The 19086-nt window shown below is 38.4% G+C and overlaps 1 protein-coding gene across 2 annotated transcripts in view; it reads left to right on the forward strand.

The window, feature by feature from the left end:
* LEPR (leptin receptor) overlaps positions 1 to 19086 on the forward strand; it is a 70284-nt gene that overhangs the window by 33041 nt on the left and 18157 nt on the right. The window contains exons 8-15 of one of the 2 annotated variants that reach the window (XM_089515366.1): positions 5577 to 5870; positions 5961 to 6078; positions 9644 to 9843; positions 12996 to 13144; positions 13417 to 13576; positions 13689 to 13771; positions 16684 to 16900; positions 17669 to 17851. In XM_089515366.1, coding sequence (XP_089371492.1) covers positions 5577 to 5870; positions 5961 to 6078; positions 9644 to 9843; positions 12996 to 13144; positions 13417 to 13576; positions 13689 to 13771; positions 16684 to 16900; positions 17669 to 17851 — 1404 coding nt within the window. The remainder of the gene's footprint in view (positions 1 to 5576; positions 5871 to 5960; positions 6079 to 9643; positions 9844 to 12995; positions 13145 to 13416; positions 13577 to 13688; positions 13772 to 16683; positions 16901 to 17668; positions 17852 to 19086) is intronic. The other variant, XM_089515367.1, reaches the window with a different exon arrangement.

Consider the following 19086-nt stretch of genomic DNA (forward strand, 5'->3'; position numbering starts at 1 on the left):
TCTGCTGCCTTCCTCTCCAGGACATCAGCATAGAGGCCAAACATTAATGTTTATCCAGTATGACTGTTTTGATATTAGAACAAAGAAGGAGAACAATTTTGGGAGATCAGTGTTGTCTCTAGTGATAAAGTAGGACTTTTCCTGTCCTCAAGTGAATACTGCTTTTTAAGATACCCATGTATGTATCACAAAAAAGAAGAAGAAATTGCCTAACTGTTAACTGTAACTGGGTTTATCTGTGCCCTCACACAACATGCACTCATGAACTGGCAAGACAATCTCTGCATATTCCCTGCCTAAGAAAACCCTATGACAGATATGTGGTCACCATACCCTAAAATCTGGGGTCGACTTATATACGGGTCAATACAGACAGCATGGGTTGAGATCAATAGAAGTGCAGTTAACAATAACAACAACTTGTAATATTGCTCATAGCGATCCTTTAAAAAGCAGCCCCATTGCCCCACTCTCTGTGACTTGGTAGTGATTTCTGAAAGAGCTGCGAGGCACAAGTGTGTGGATTCCCTTCTCAATTCAATCTCCAAACCTTTCCTCTTCCTCCTCCTCGCATTTCCCCATTTCCCCTCCACTTGCAGCCTGATCTTCAAACCTTTGCTTCTCCTTGTCCCCCATTCAAGCCTATGCATTTCCTCTGAAAACCAAGCTTCTCTTTCCCCCTTCCACTTCCAACTTGATCTTGAAACTTTCTGTCTCCTAAATTCTACCCTCAACTTATCCACAGGTCATATCAAAATCCATTATTTTGACTCTAAAACCTTCCCTCACCTTATACATGAGGTTGACTTGTACATGAGTATATACAGTACATATTAATTTTCTCTCTAATATATAAGAATAAATATTAATATTCAGCAAACAAACTTGCTTTAGTAGTCACGTATCATGTTCTAATCAGCATGACGAGAACCTTAGGAAGGTTAATTTCTTCTCTCAGGGGCATATTTTCTCAATGACTAATGTTAATCTTAAACCAATAGAAGAACAGAAAACCATTAGTGAAGATAGTGGCAACAAACAGGCTGTTCTGCATTCACCTCATGATATTAAAACCAGGAGTATAAAATGATAGAATTGAAGTTATATTTTTATGCATTCAATTATGACTATGTTGAGACCTGATTTAACTGGGAAGTCTGTACTTAGGGTAAATTGGTTGAGCTACGTATTGCTTTATAAGAGAGCTTGCTTTGTGGGAACTCCCTCCAAAGTGCCCTGGAAGTCTGCTTCTCTTATTAAAAATTTACCAAGCACTAGTTGGCAGATTAGGTCTCTGCCGTAAAACCCTTCATTGTAGTATGTTGTCAATTAGTGAACAAACAAGAGTACTCACTGGGAAGACTTTGAATGAACACTTAGGATAATTGTGATGTTTGTGTTATATCATTGCAATCATTTCATTACTTTCTAAATGTCACTTGCACATGTATAGACTTCCCATCATAGAATCATGGACTCATGGAATTGGAAGAGACCTCAAGGGCCATTAAGTCTAAACCCCTGCCATGCAGGAATACACAGTGAAAGCACCCTTGACAGATGGCCATCCAGCCTCTGTTTAAAAACCTCCAAAGAAGAAGACTCTACCACACTCCAAGGAAGCATATTCCACTGTCAAATAGCTCTTACTGTCAAGAGGTTCCTCCTAATGTTGAGGTGGAATCTCTTTTCATGTAGTTTGAACCCATTGCTCTGATTCCTATTCTTTGGAGCTGCAGAAAACGACTTGCTCCACCTTCAGTGTGGTACCTTTTCAAATATTTAAACAGGACTATTATATCACCTCTTAACTTCTTCTCGATGTATCTGTGCATTTCATCCCCCCCCCCCCCCGCATAAGTGTAGAACCTTACCTTTCTCCCTATTGAAATTCATTTTGTTAGTTTTGGCCCAGCTTTCTAATCTCTTTATTAGTGCAAAAATGTAATTTTGAATTTTGATCCTGTCCTCTGGGGTATTAGATACCCCTCCTGATTTAATGCTATATATCTGTATTGGGCATGCTTATATTGAAAATACAGTTCTGCTTTGGGATATGCAGATTTATTTTTCAGAATGATTTGATGCTTCTTTCTTTAGAGTTCATTTATAGTATACAGTCACCCATCCTAATGCATGGATCCGAGATCTGCAGTCTTGAATACTCACAGAAGGACGACCAACATTGTTTCCAATGGGGTGTATCCCCCTGGCATGCCCCTGTGCATGCTTGCATGCATGCACCCCATTCAAGCCTATGGGGTTTGGATATGCGTGAGCCTCCATTTTTGTGGGTGTGTGTGTCTGGAATGGATCCCCCATGAAAACGGAGGGCCAACTGTCATCTGAAAGTTCTTTTGCACAACAGAGAACTATATTTATTTATTTAATTTCTATCCCATCTTTCTCCCCACAGGGAACCAAGGCAGCTCACAATAACACTTCAAAGAACATAGTAACATAAAACAATTAAAACATTAGCTAAAAGCAATAAAAATACAAATACTAAAATCACAATACCCATCCCATATAAAACCCATCCCATGTCTAGACATTAAAAGCCTGCATGAACCTGCCAACAAAAGGCAAGCAAGGAGGGGGCCAGCCTTGTTTTTCATGGAAGGGTATTCCAGAGGGCAGGAGCAGCCCCCGAGAAGGCTGTCTCTAGTATCCTCACCAGGCAAGCCTGTGATGGTGAAGGGACCAAGAGAAAGCCTTCCCTGGAAGATCTTAGGTCTCTAGCAGGTTTGTATGTATTTAGTTTTATCCTAAATGAGAAACAGTTTATGATAGGAATACAGTATGTCAGTATCACTAGAAGTACTGGTGATCATCATAAAACACACAGATTGGAAGAATAATAATCCATAATGTAGTACCCAATTTTATGACCACCATGACTACAACCCTGTGTGTTGAGTAACCATCAGTGAACCCAGTGGTATTTCCTGTTTGACTGTATAGGTTCATCTTGTAAAACATATTGAATTTTAACAAAAGATTTTCATCCAGCTTCAGCATTTAACTTTTAATCAGAAATATTGACAATGTTGTCAAGAAATGTTACAGTTTAAATTACTACAGAAATTGGAACTACATCAAAAAAATGAAAGAGGTCTTTGGTCTCTGCTTCATTACGTTCCCCATTCTCTGATTTCCTGTGTGCTAATTTGTATTGTTCACTTGCGAGACCATAGAGGGTCTGTTAATTACCCTGGAGCTCCAGTCCATGACATGACTCCTGCTGTGTAAAAAGTCTCATGGCTGTATTCCTCCTCTTTGTTTCTTTTGCATTGCACAGTGCTGGTTAGCAGTTAAACTTCCTGAGATTCCAGTTATGATGTAACATATGAAAGCAGATAAATTGGTGAACCTCTCCTCGAAAAATGTCGTTCTGTATTCTTTGCCCTGGAATTTGCCAATATTTGTAATTCAAAGCAAAAGAGCTGGGGGACAGGATTTGCTTTGTGGCCCAGAAACTTAATGCTGAATTATTTCTGAATGGCGTACTGACTTTGATGAAGAGTAGAGAAACTAGTTGTGTCATGACAAAGGAAGACAATGATTATCTTTATGGTTAGTGTATTTATTTATTTAAATTAAATCCCATATTTCTCCTAGTCCAAGGCCCAAAGTAGGTTACATTATAAGTTTAAACAAAATGTAGCTCTAATGTATAGACTAATTTTTTTTTAAACAAAGCATTACACAAACAATCCAATTAAAACATTACCGCATATACTTGTATATACATTGACCTCATGTATAAGCTGAGGACCAGTTTTGGAGCCAAAATTATGGATTTTGATATGACCTGTGGATAAATTGAGAGTAAAGTTTAGGGACATGTAAAAAGTTGTAAAAGATAAAGCAAAGGAAAATGATGCCAAAGAACTTATAAATTCTGGGAGAAATAAATATTTATTCTTAAAGGATGGATGGATGAAGAGGGAGCTATGGGGCAAACAGACGGGCAGGAAAAAGCGATTTGAAGCTGTCTTTTCCGAAGCCGCATTGAAACCCCACCAAATGCACTGCCCACTCCCAAGGCAGTTGGATTGTGCATGTCATGACCACACAGTGCAACTTCAAGCCTTGCCACGGGGTACTCTTTTTTTACTGTTCCCTTCCTCCACCATCCCTGTGCACCTTCACAGATGCGAGCCACTGGCGACTGCCATCCCATTCCATGGAACAATTAGGGTTAGGTTTTGGGAAGAGTGCCCCTTTAGAGCCACCCTGGCATTGGTGCATTTACATGGGAAGAAGTGGGAAAATTTAACTCCTTTTTAGTCCAGCTTTTCTCCCCATGCTGTGGCTTGGGTGTGCTTTCCAGCTGGCTTCAAGGCGTGCGTCATCTAAATGCCCCACCTCAAAGCTGGCCAGAAACCTGCTTATGTGACTGTTACACCCCTATTGTAAACTGTGGCTGTGTGATGTATGGAGGAGGCAACCAGGCATGGGTGGGGCTAAGAAAATACACACATTCTCTGAACACATTCTCTGAAGTTGCCAGCAACAGATGCTGGCAAAACATCAGGTATAAACTCTTTGAGAACATGGCCACATAGCCTGAAAAACCCACAAAAAACTATAAAAATACACACATGTCAAAAGGAAAGGAAAGCAAGTGGCAACTACATTAGCAGTGTTTATAGCCTTTATCTTTAATCTTTAAAACTTTGCCTGGTTTTAACCCAGAAAAGCTGACAAATATATACAAATATCTTATTCAAATCTTTCAAAGCCTGATTCCTCATCACTGGAATAACATTGCTGGAATCTCCTTCTCTGAGTAGAGTAGAGAAAGGTGAAAGCTTAGTTCACCCCAGAAGAACCTAAATGAAGCACTGCTCTGCCACCACCACTTTTCTGCCCCAGCATCCAAAAAGGCCAGAAGGGATACCACAGCAGAGAGTCAAGGGGATTGGTGATTCTTTTCAGTTCTCCCAGGATAAACTAAATTCATACCTTTCATCACTCTACTCAGAGTGGTTCCTTTTTTGATACAGTACTGTACTATATTATATTATATTTATATTGACTCATGGATAAATCGTCTTAAGTTTTTTGGGTTCATTTTTTGACTTAAATTTCTCAACTTATGTACACAAATATATAAGGTAGTTTAAAAATAGTTATTATTGCCAGAATAGTTTATACAAAAAAAAATTAAAAAAAAATTGGAGAGAGTCACACAGTATAAATATAAGTTTACATGCAGTAGAAGAATATTATATTACTTTGCTTATTACATAGTAAAAGGACTATGAATATTAGAAAATAACCAAAATGTTAGAGAATAGGAAGTCATTTAGTGTTACTGTATGTGTTATTTGTTATTTTATGTTGTTGTACTCGATGTTTGTGAAAGGTAGTGTGATTGTTTTATGAAGTTTAAATATGTAAGAATAGTAAAAACATGTTTAATACATAATAAGAGAGCACGTTTTTCTTTATCACCATTTTCTGCAAGGTTATGTGTTGAAAGTGTATAGTATTGTGTATTTCAAATTGTGATTTTTTAAAAAGTTTATAATTGTTCTTTCTATTGTGATTTTGTTTTTTTTAAATAGATGTCATGTATTTCCCTCAAAAGATGCTAGCAAGTGTTGGGACAAATGTTTCTTTTTACTGTGTTTATAAAACCAAAGATAGAATAATTTCATCCAGGAAGATAGTTTGGTGGCTGAATTTAGCAAAAGAAATCCCTAGAAGTCAATATACACTTGTGAATGACTATATTGGCAAAGTTACACTGATCAACTTAAGCTCAATGAAGCCTGGAGGAAAATTTCTCTTCAATGCCATATATTGTTGTAATGAAAACAAGGAGTGTAATCACCGTTATGCTGAATTGTATATAATAGGTAAGAAATATCATTTTTAAATAAAACCACAGTAAATATTGGAAACTTTCCCCTCTGTTTTTATATTAATTGATGATATCTTTTAAACAGATGTTAATATCAGCATAACATGTGAAACATATGGTAATTTAGAAAAAATGACTTGTACATGGTCCACCAACAGAGACCCACTGCTTTCAGAGAGCACCTTGTTGTTAAGGTATTACAGGTAAGATATTCATTTTAATGTATTACAATTTGAAAAGCTATTATTTTTCAAAATGACGCTGGTTAAAATAATGAAGGAACTATTAAATTGAATATAATAATAAAATAATAATAAAATTTTTATTTATATTTTCCCGTCTCTCCCTACGGATCGAGGCGGGATTACAGCCAGTATCAAGTCAATGATACATCATAATTACAATCATTTAAAATCAGCTCATAAAATAACATATACCTAAAAACAACCATTTATAAATACAATTTAAAAACGTCCTGAGGTAGATATATATTTGGAGTGATTTCTCTTATATAAAACCCCAGTTTTTTGAATTGAATGTCAAATGTAAATAATCATTCTTATTTAGACTCATACTGGGCAAGGAAGCTTACTTTTGAGTGGGTTTTGTAGCTGTGATTGTCTTCGTCTCAAAAGTTTCGCCTCTAGTTATTGCTTAATGGCATTACACAGGCTGAAGACCTAGCTGATAACAGATCATAGTTTTTAGATTCACTACATGTTTCGGTCGTGAAACTGCTGAACAGATTTTCCCATCAGTGAATATATTACTGGTATTGCCCTGTTAGAAAATGCTGATCACTTGCTTGGAGGAGGGAAACAAATTCAGACATCTCCACCTTGTTTTTCCTCTTCAGCAAGTGAACAGGAACCCTTTCACACTGCACAGTTATAGCACTATGTTTCCACTTTAATGGTCATGGCTGCCTCCTTTGAAACCTGAGATTTGTTCTTTGGTGAGCACTCTGGTTGCCAGCTCTAATTTTCTCTTCCTAGAATTCTGTGGGATGGATTCCAGGATTCTGTGAGATGGAACCATGGAAGTTAAAATGGAATATAGCACTATAATTGTGTACTGTGAAATGACCCAAGATCTCTAACAGGACATGATTTTCAGTGTGTGTGGGGAGATATGCTCATACAAGGTTTTAAATCCAAATAAAATATCTCAGGCATTCTAACAATGAGACTTCCATCAGTTGTGACTAATTTATTTAGTGATAGGTCTTCAGTACAATTGCCAGGTTGGAGATGAGATAGTGGTCCTGTAACTTTAACTCTGAATAGATCAAGGAGCAGGATAAGGTACCATAAAACTCTGACAAGCTGGATGAATGTATTTGTCTTCTCTTAGGCGCGGTACAGACCACCATAAAATGGTGGCAAGCCGGTGCCTGTTTTTCAGCCGGAGGGAAGCCACACCCGCCAAACTGCAAAAAGCGGGTTCTTTTTACGCTGCAAGGGCGGTGTCATGACATAAGTGCCGCGTGGCACCATGCAGATGCCATGTGGCACTTACATAACAATGACGGCGCCCGTTTATACAGGGTGCCACCATTATTACGCCCTCCGTCACGTGCTAGGGTTGCGGGGCATGTGAGCGCTCTGCCCTGAGGCAACTCTAGCAAGTGACGAGGGCATCACAGAGGGCCCATATGTATCGGGCCTTATTCTCCAAAGCCCAGCTTTCAGCCACAGCTATTTTCTTCCACCATTGTCGCTACATATATGATGGAAAATGGGAGGCATGGGCACAGAGGAGTGTCTTTACTTGTTGTCAGTACCTCTGTGCCCCCTTTACGTGCTCTTCACTGTCAAGACAATAGTCATTTTGAGAAAGGATAGCTGTGGCTGAGAGTTGAAAAGTGTGGGGAGACAGATACCTGTGTCCCATTTTACAGAGCTTTATGGTCCCTCCTCCTGCTCCATGATCTGTTTAGGATTAAAGTTAGAGAAGGACAATCATGTATCCAAACTGGCAGCCTTAGTCTTATGACACAGATGGCTAGCTTTTAAAGAGACTGCAGAAACATGAATTCTTTTTGATAGTCTTTGTCACACATATCACACATATTAGTGATGTTCCTGCACAGAGCCCTGTTTGGGAATCTTCCAAAATTACGATTGTTGCCCAATCCAAGAAATAAAGCGAGCAGACACAGAAAATGGATTTGAAAAGGGGCCACTTTAAAGTTACCTATTATTGTCTTAGAAGACCTGCAATGAAAGGTGGAGTAGCCTAGTGTGGGAGCAGCTGCAGCAGGTGGTCTCTTTCTCAGAGCTCCTTTGCAACTTCCCCAGGCCGAACACTTGAGCCCCAAGGATAACCAAAAAACTGAGTTACTCCTCGGCTGGTGCTCATCAAGAACACCTACCAGAAAGTCTGTCCCACAAGCCCTAAGGCTTAAAGAGAGGATTTATCTTTTAGGCTGCCTCCCCAGTCCCAGGACCTAAAGAGGCAGTTCCAGAGACCTCCCTTTCACCAAACTGGTGACCTAGGTGCTAACCAAACTCAAAAATCTCCCCAGTGCCATTAGCCAGTGGTAGCCTATTTAAACACCACCCTAGCCAGTTGTCCATGTTTGACTGGAACAGTATGTGGTAGGCAAAAAACCCATGGAAAAGCAGACAGCCAGAGGCCACTTCCAGCCTGATCACCCCAGGGGCACACCGTGGCTCAAAGGGCGTCTCCCGCTATGACCCCAAATAGGAATGAAAAAGATCCATTCCTTTTGGGGTCAGATTTGGTGATCCTGGGGTATGCGTTGTGTAAACACCAAACCCCCAGAGCAGCCAGAAGCTGCCCCTGTCTCCCTGTCTGTTTCAGGCCTTTGCTGGTCAAGAGTTTGGCTAGTATCCTATTAATAATAATAATAATAATAATAATAATAATTTGTATCCCGCCTCTCCCTGTATTGGATCGAGGCGGGTAACAACAAACAAAGGAACAAGAAAAATACTACACAGTAAACCACAAGTAAAAACATAGCAAAACATATCAAATTATAATTCCCTATTTAGAGTTATGATCTTGTAACTTCTGAAGATTCATGTTTGTGATGAATAGCAACAGAATGCTGAAAATTCATGTGTATGATGAATAACAATTTTCAGTCTGGTAGTGTGCCAGTTGAAGGGCTTCAGAGGCACTTCAGATCATGACATTGGAAAATTATGTCTGTGATGCTTGGTTGTGGGGTGCATTGAGATTAGTAGTTGCTGTAGGACCTCAGTGGGTCTCTTCAGCTGCTTGTTCTCGACATACTCCATGATTAGGGGAGCATTGCAGATGTCATTGCCCCATTCCTGGAAACCCTTCAGTTGAGAAACTGAAGGTACAGGGCTCCTTTCCATGGCTTCCTATTGTGTGACAAGCAACACCTGCTGAAATTCCCTCTTCTACACAGCTATTAAAGGGATAAGGGCACATCAACAAATTATACTGAATAATAATTCCAGTCAATATAAACAATATTCCTATTGTTATTGAAAACATGTTGGTTTCTGAAATTGTTTTTAAATAGCTGATTATGAAACAAGATCACATGTATGTTCATTTCAGCTGAGTAGGAAGAAATTCTTAAACTAATTTAAATGAACTGAATGCTGTGGAGCATGATGGCCAGGCTTTTGTGCCCTATATTCTTTTAAATATAAAAGAGCTATGTTGTTAGTCATAAAACATAAACATTAAGGCATAAGAGAGTGTTAATCATATATTGTTAATCTCTAGAAGCATATACTCTCATTGTTTTACTGTCTTTTTAAGGAGTGATGTCTATTGTTCAGAGTCTCCTACCATGCCTTCCTATTCAGAGGTAAAAGAATGCCAGCCCCAGAGGAACAATTCTTATGAGTGCATCTTTCAGCCCTTTTACCTTCTGTCTGGCTATACAATGTGGATAGAGATTAAGCATTCTTTAGGGACAGTTACATCACAACCCGTGTGTATCCTTCCTAAAGAAGTAGGTAAGTGAAAATCTGTGTCTTTGCTTGATTTCTGTTGTACAGTACATCAGTCTCGAGTATTAAAAAAAATCTTTAAGAGCTGAAATATATTTTTAACTTTTTATTTATTTTAAAGAACATTTTTCTTTTGAAAAATCCCAAAGCATTTCACAATAAAAACAAGCTACTGTAGAACTAATTGCTAGAAGTAATTTTAAAAATGTGTCAACAACGAAAAGTATATTAAAATATAGGTTACTTACAATGTTAACAACAAAATAGTAAAGAAAATGACTAGGCAAAGACATATTTAGTTAATAGAAGAAAAATTATGACTCTGCCTAATCACAATGGGGAAAACACAGTGAAGAAGGCCTCTCTCTGCACTGCAGCCAAATGAATCTCACTAGGTTGTGGAAGAGTAAGCAGAGTCTCCCTAAAGAGTGAATTTTTCATGGCTAGTGCTTTTGAACCTATTGCTTTGGTAAAGTTATACCATGTTACATTCTTTAAAGGATTTGTGCATTCTAACCCATTTGTTGTGGCCTGTGCTAAATAAGAATAGTTTTAAAGATTTATTTTTAGGTTCATAGTTAACCAAATGGTATGGCTTATAAAGGCAAATAAATTTTACTGTGGCTTAATCCACACTACGAAAATAAAGCAGTTTGACACCATTTTAACTATCATGGCTGCATACTGTGGAATCCTGGGATTTGTAGTTTGTTATGGCACCAGAGCTTTCTGACAGAAAAGGCTAAATATCTCACAAAAGTATGCATCCCAGGTTTCTATAGCATTGAGCCATGGCTGTTAAAATGGTTTAAAACTGTGTTATTTCTACAGTGTGGCTTAAGCCTCAGTCATAATTATATATACATAATACATAAGACCTTAATTTGAAGTCTATAAATTGCAGAAACAGAATTGTTGCTTTCTCACATAAATGCTTTCATATCTCCCTTACTCACAGTCTCCTCATCTTTTTCTTTTTCTTCTTCTCCTCCCAGTATTTCCTTGCTCTTTAATGAGTAAATGATGGTGTACTTGTGTGGAAGGTAGAGATAACTGGTTTTATTAAAACTGAAAGAAAATTAGGTGGTTGTGAAACCATTCTGAATTACTAGGGCATACAATAATCTGACATAATAAAGATGTGAATATCTTCCTTTGTATATTCCATGACTTCCTTGTTGTGCTACCTTTTATGTATTGTCTCCAACTAAACCTATTACATGTAGGTATATATGGGTAATTATACTGAATCCTCTTAAATGTTTGATGAACACCTTCATTGAGTCTTGTTAGATCACTGAAGAAATAATTTTGCAGCTGCACCAGTGGCTATAGATATGAGAAAGGCAGCTACATTTGTCTATAAAACAGTCTATTTTATGATTTTAATGTCAAACATGACCTAATTTTAATGTCCAAAGGAGTGTGCAACCTTTCTTTGTCCCATTCTTACGTCCTGTGGTCCATAGTCTCTGGCGCTTTTCTTCACTTTGGCTCACATTGTAGCCATGAGTCCAGCTGTGAAGCAAGGATGAAAGGGACCTTGAATCATGACTTAATTTAGCTGTCAATACTTAGAAATGCCGATTCAACGTTAAACTTGCTCCAGTATTTAAATCCAGTCATCTTCAAACCAGCTTCAAGACTCAGATCAAAAAAGGATTCATAGGCCTGTTACAGACTGCCAAAATAAAGCTGCTTCGGGTCTCTTTGGAGGTATGCTGTTTAAATGATGCATGCATCCTAAGAATCCGGAAGCTGCACCAAAGCTGCACTCCAGCGCTTAAGAATGGAGTGTGGCTTTGGCGCGACCTCCAGACTCTTAGGACCCATGCATCATTTAAAGAGCATACCTCCAAAGAGACCCGAAGCAGCTTTATTTTGGCAGTCTGTAACAGGCCATGGATTTGATTTGTTGGAGTGCTATCTTTCAGTTCCATTTTTGAAAATCATCTATACTGAATGGCTTTAGCTCTGTTACTGTTCTGAAGCCATAAATTATAACTAGCTTATTTCATCTTTTGTTTTGAAATGGAAAGTGACATTTGTAGCTGACTGCTGTTTATTACAGTTTCCCCAATGTTTGATCTTTATTTTTTAAAAAATAATACTTAAAAATAATAATTTCCAAATGTTGCATTTCCAGCAAATTTTGGTAACTTTTTATTGGTTCTTAGTGATAGTACTTCCTTAATAACGTGGTGCTGTGGGTAGAGCATTGCATTTGGACATGGAAAAGCATTGCCTTTGGAGACTACAGAACTCTCTTAAGAATATTTCTGGGTTTTCCCAACTCTTGTCCATATTGGTTGGGGGATTTTTCCAATTCTGTGAGCATCTCAGCACTTTTAGTGACTGCAGCCTTCAGCCAGATAGTTTTTGAAAGCATGAGGTGGGTTTTTATGTTACCTCAGAAATATGGAAGATGCAGACCCATGATTTTTCCAGTTCACTAGGGTGACATAGAAGGAAACCCACTGTGGGGCTCGATAGACTGCCCCCAAAGGGTGATCTGGAGCCATCCATTTTTGCTCCTGAGGGAGACCACAGCAGCCAAACTGTGCAGGCTCCCTCTGCACTAAAAAAGAGCTTGCTAAAAGCAGGTTTTTTTAAATGCTTGCAGGCGCCGCCATCAGTGTGCCATTAGAGCACTGTGGCACATCAATGATGCAAGCGCGGTGCCCAGATGTACAGATGCAGCGCCCTTCTTGCATCATCATGGCGGCCCCGTGGGGATGGAAGGCGCTATAATGGTGGCATCTGTATGGATTAGGGTTTGGGAACATGTGGTTGGTGCATGCTCCCGAACCCTTGAACCCTTCCCACCCGTCTGTCTTGGGCCTGTGACTCTTTCCTATGCCAGTATTATGTTTTAAGCCAGAATTTGGTGCTGGACTGGGAAAGTACTGAAACCTGAGTTGATCTTGTGTGATTTTTAGGTGTCCTGTAGCAACTAGGAAAGAGATCTCATACCACAAAGGTAATATAAGAATCTACTCTAAAATGATCAGTTGTGTAAAAAGAAAGACAAAATTGTCCTAAATTGTCTGCCTTAAGACTAGTTTAGTAGGGGAAACCCTGAAACACACAGAAGATTCAAATGTATGTCTGATCACTTGTCAGTAAGCCAGTCAAACTTCTTTTGTTTAACTTTCTAGTGAAGCCGTTTTCTCCCTCCAGTGTCAAAGCCGAAATCACAGGAGAAGTGGGGCTGCTGAATGTTAGCTGGAATAACCCAGAACTTCCAAAGTATGATCTCTATTTTCAGATTCGGTATGCTGTTAATGGAACAGAAATTAACTGGAAGGTATAGTGAGACTTAATCTAAATTATCCCATGTATTATAGCAATGCATGCAGTGGTGTTCTCCTGCCAGTTAAAAAATATGAGGGGATTCATGGAGTATTATTCAGTTAACTTAACTTAACTAGAATTTGAATTTGTTGTCTTGCTAAAGAGACTGTGTGATATGCCCCATTCATGCAATTAAATAGCAAATAACCTGTTCAACATGTCAGCCTTTCAGTATGAAAACATTTCATTTGTTCCTAGTTTAGGCACTCTTTTTTTTAAAAACAGATGCAGAAAATTTCTACTCCCTCCATTAGCTCTGCTGCTGTAGTTGTCCAGGACCTGTGTGCAGTCTATGTTGTTCAGGTGCGTTGCAGTGTAACTGATGGAGTTGGTTATTGGAGTGACTGGAGTATATCTGCTTATACAATTGTCAAAGATATCAAAGGTCAGTGTATTATCTACATGGTTTCAGCTTTGTGGGCTTGTTTGATGGGTTTCTTTTACCAAATGTAAACAAACAGACTATTGTTTTGATTCTTAAAATGCAATCATTTCAGCTCCATTGAGAGGACCTGAATTCTGGAGAACTGTTAAAGAAGATCCAGTGAGGAACCAGAAAAATGTTACTCTGTTTTGGAAGGTAAAACAAATGGGACTGTGGGAAGACAAATGAAATACTAAAAATCTTTTTATAGTATTCATTATATGTTATGATATGACTATGGCAAAACTTACTTAATCTTCATCCAGACATCTGCGAAATCGATTTGTCTTAGCAAAGACAGTAGAATACAAGTCCAATAACATCCAAACAATTATACCTTTATGTTTGGATGTTATTGGATTTGCTATTTGGCTAACACAGCTACCCCTAGATGTTCAGTGGAATACAAGTTTACAGAAGGATTCTGTGATGGATCAAGGAACGACACAACATTTAAAAATATTTCTTTCATAACAGAGGTGATTCCACACCTCTGTAATGAACGAAACAGAACAAGGAAAACCTCAGTAATACCTGATAACATTAGCCAAATCAATAGCTAGTGGGCATTTGTAGCTTCTGGTTAGCTGCTGGCAGGCTGTGGAACTCTCTGTGGGAGGCTATGCTAGCCCCTGTACTGATGTCCTCCTCAGACTAGTCAGAATAGTCTATTCAAACTAAATATGCTTTCACCCAAGTCTTTTATTATAAAGTCACCCTGCCCAAGACATTAAACTTTTCTGAGGAGGAGGGGGAAGCATGGTCCAAACAAATATTGTCTTTTATTTATAATATTTTATTGTTTCCCATCAATTACTTGTATATGTTTTTCTTTCTTTTATTGTTAACTGCCTTTGAGTTGATCCTGACTCATGGTGACCCCATGGATGAGACATCTCAAAGATTCCCTATCCTCCACTGCTATGCTAAGGTCTTGCAAATTCATGCCCATGACCTCCTTAATAGAGCCCATTAATCTAGTATGCAATCTTCCTCTCCTTCTACATCCCTCCACCTTTCCTAGCATTATTGTCTTTTCCAATGAGTCATGCTTTCTCATGATGTGGCCAAAGTACAACAACCTCAGCTTTACCATCTTGGCTTCCAGGGTGATTTCAGGGTTGATCTGTTCAAGTACCCATTTGTTTGTATTTTTAGCCCTCAATGGTAGCCTCATCACTTTTTTCCAGCACCACATTTCAAGTGAATTGCTTTTCTTCTTATCCACTCTCCTTGCTGTCCAGCTCTTCAATCCATACATGATATTAGGGAAAACTGTTGGGGATGATTATCATATCCGTTACTAAGCCAAAGAGCCAATGTTATCAAAGATGACTCTGTGATCACATGGCCAGCATGACTGCATGGAATACTGTTACCTTCCCACCAAAGTGGTACCTATTTATCTACTTGCACTTTTACATGCTTCAAACTGCTTGGTTGGCAGAAGCTGGGACTAGTGATGGGAGCTCACTCTGTCATGTGGCGCCGGGGCCTCAAATTGCTTGCCTGCCAATCTTGCAGTTGTCAGAGTCAGTGTTTTAACTGCTGAGTCACCATGTCTCCAAGTATGGGAACTCTTTTACTATTTCTATTTCATCATTATCTAGGTTGTATTTGTGTAGATCCTCTATAGTCATTATTTTTGTTTTCTTTATGTTCAGCAGTAAGCCTGCCTTTGCATTTTCTTCTTTGATCTTTCTTAATAGTTGTTCTGGGTCTGTGATGTTTTTTGCTGGAATTCCTTGATGCACTGTATTAGCCATCATATGTTTGCAATGTGGTCCCTAGTTCCTCTTCCTTTTTTGAACCCTGCTTTCACCTCTGGGATTTTTCTCTCCATGAATGGTTGGATTCTGGGTTGCAGAATTTTGAGCATAATTTTGCTTGCATGGGAAACTAATGCTATGGTCCTATAGCTGCTGTAGTCTTTTGTATCTTTTTTTCTTTCTTTCCGTGTGTGTGAATGAGGATTTATTGACTGCTTCCAATCTATTGTCCACCTTTTTTCTTATCACCACCACCACCAATAAAATAAAATAAAATAAAAATTAAAGAGGCAAAAATGGACAATCCCACAGTATATTTTGACATGTAACATTAGGAACCATGTGGAAACCACTTCTTAGGGTGTACCAATTTTTTTTTTTGGTGGGGGGAGGCTAAACTACATGCTGAATTGCTAAAGGAACTAGTAGCACCTTTGAGACTAATTGAGTGAAAACATTTCTTTATTTCTATGATGTCATGTATTTAGCATAGTGATTGGTTTTAACCTTTTAGGCTTTAGCAATATGGAATAAGTAAACATAATATAAGAAACTAAAAATTCATCCAATTTCTTTGGCATTTCAGAGATAACAAAATTTGACTTTTGGCAATATCATTTGTTTTTAAAAAAAACAAACAAACTTCAGTTTAAATTCCAAACTTGCTTGCACAGCAGACTGTGTTAAAATTTATCTTAAGATTTATAGAAATCTATAAGGCAAGGCAAAATATTATGGCCTTACAATAGTTCCAGAAAATCAAATATAGTTTTTAAATCAAATATGGGCCTGGGACAGACAGGCCAAAAGCAGCATGCCACCGCCGATACTAGGGTTCACGTAGCATCCGCACGCTCTGGAACCCTAGCACGTGATGGCGGTGGCATCATGGCGGCATCCTGTCCACATAGGCATCGCCATGATGGCATAAGTGATGCACACCGTACAGATGTCACTGGGCATCGCTTATATCACAAGTGCACCAATGGCACACTCATGACATCCATGCAGCATCAGAAAAAGAACTTGGTTTTTCTGGGTTCTTTTTGGGGCAGAGGGACACTGCACAGTTTGGCTGCTGCGGCGTCCCTCTGGGGGAAAACTGAATGCCCCCAGCCCACCCTGATGGGGAGGTATTTACCAGGACATAGTTTATAATGTTTTTAAACATACAAATTTGTTACTGATACTCTAGTATTCATGTTTTTTTTTAAAAAAATCCTTGTCTGTGTAGCTAAAGCCCAATCCAAAATGAAATCCCTAATATATACTGACTTTTTTTTTTTTTTTTTTTGGCAGCCATTGATGAAGAATCTTTCCTTATGCAGTGTGCAAGATTATTTGGTAGAGCATATGACTTCAGATAATGTTACTTGGTCAGACTATGTTGAAAATGACACAACATATACATTTTCATGGGCCGAGGATGTACATACCGTTAAGGTTCTAGCCATCAACTCAATTGGAGCTTCTTCTGTGAATTTTATTTTAACTCTATCAAAACAAATGAACACAGGTAAGAGAAACTTTTGGGGTAGTTAAGTGCTCTAGGTTGTCACAAAAGGGTGTTATTTTATAATATAGGTCCAAAACACACTGTAGAAATAATCCAGTTTGAGACTGCTTTAACTGCCCTGACTCATGGGAATTGTAGTTTATTGTTTCACCAAAGCTCTCTGACAGAGAGAGCAAAATATCTCACAAAACTACAGTTCCCTAGCACTGAATGAGGGCAGTTAAAGCAGTCTCAAACTGGATTATTTCTGCAGTGTGTTTTGAACCATAATCAATCTCTAGATAAATAATATTTCAGTCATGAGGTATATTAGGTCTTTATTGCATAGCAGAAATTGATTTTCTGGTTTAGAAAACTATTCATTCAGTTAAATCCATCCATTTGGAAGCATTTCTGCTGATCTTGGTGGGGGTTACTTTCATTAGATACATTGCTTAGGACTGTTTAGATATAATTTACATGTATTTTTATAGTGTTATATTGTTATATGTATTGTTATATTGTTGTGCTGTGCAATGACCTTTGGTCAAAAGCAATAAAGTTTTGATTTGGACTGTTGTCTAATATAGTTTAATGATATTGTAAAGGATGTAATGTCCATGCTGCTAAATAAAACAAATTTTCTTCTAGCTCTGTAATTCTGTAGCCTACCATATTATTTATTCTGTATAGAATCTGATGCGTTCTCTTCCAGCTTATAGGGAATCATGTATCTGATCATCAACATTTCCATGTGGTTCTTTGGTTTTGTTTTTACTATTTTGGCAGTAAACACTGTGGAATCTCTTAGTGCCTATCCTGTAAACAGCAGTTGTGTAATTGTGTCCTGGACACTTTCTTCTGTGGCTTATATTATTACATCTTTTGTAATTGAATGGACAAACCTAAATGGAGAAGAACAAATAAAATGGATAATAGTTCCTTCAGATGTTAGAAAGTACCATATTTTGGGTGAGTTTGTATTTGGCAGTGCACATTTATTGTTTTTTCTTCTGTTTTGATGTGTCACAACAGTATTGCACAATGGGGTTATATAAAAACGCACAGAGACCTCTAACAAATTTGAAATGACAAGCACTGGAATAAAAGGATAAGGGCAAGTGCTTAGAAATAAAAGTATGGATACTCTTATTATTGTTGCTGCAAAACAGTGGAGACAGGCAGCACGATACTTTTAACCAAAAAAACCTATTCCTGGGATTCCAGGAGTCCCTTGTAGCTTTTTGGTTGTTGTGGAATACAGGTTGTCTTACCTCATGTTAAGTGGTAGATTCTGCATACCTTATACAGCAGTTCTGTACACACCTGGGGGTATGTACCATTCACTTCAGTGGGACTTACTTATGAGTAGGCATACATAATATTTCTATATTAATTATCATTTCTGGTTTTCTCTTTTTTGTTTGATGCACTAAGTAAGGAATTATCCTGAAAAACAGCAAAATCCCTTTATATTTTCCATCTCAAAAATAATGAAAAGTATTACTGAAAAGAAGGGACGTGGTGGGTCAATGGTTAAGAAGCTGACTCTGATGATTGCAGGTTGGCAGTTTGAAGCCCAAGTGCCACGTGACGGAGTGAGCTCCCGTCATTAGTCCCATCTTCTACCAACCTAGCAGTTCGAAAGCATGTAAAAGTGCAAGTAGAAAAATAGGTACTACTTTGGTGCAAAGGCAAGAGTGTTTTGTGCAGTCATGCTGGCTGCATGATCACACAGTTGTCCTTCACAATCCTGGCTCTTTGGCTTAGTAATGAAGATAATAATAATAATAATAATAATAATAATAATAATAATAATAATTTATTTATATTTTTCCGCCTCTCCCAGATGGATCAAGGCAAGATTACAGTCCGCTAATGAGCACCACCCCCTACAGTTGGACATGACTTGACAACCTTGGCTCATTCCCATTATGGTCTAAACCGGATCGTGATTTGAAATAATCCAGTTAAAACCACCATAGTTCCCACTTAATTCAAATCGCTGAAGCCATTTGAAAAGAGGGGCCATGATTTTGACCCATTAACTCATGTCAAAAAGACACTGGTTAAATCAGGGACTTTTTGGGCTGAATTAATTTATTTGAAAATAAATCCGCCTGGCTATTGGGGGGGGAGGCAGCTGCAAGGGCCCAAACCATCTTCCCTGTCACCCGCCTCCCTGCCTCCCTTACCTCTCCTTACCT

Source organism: Sceloporus occidentalis, unplaced genomic scaffold (assembly GCF_023333645.1).
Source record: "Sceloporus occidentalis isolate IW3139 unplaced genomic scaffold, rSceOcc1.0.p SCAF_3, whole genome shotgun sequence".
NCBI lineage: Eukaryota > Metazoa > Chordata > Lepidosauria > Squamata > Phrynosomatidae > Sceloporus > Sceloporus occidentalis.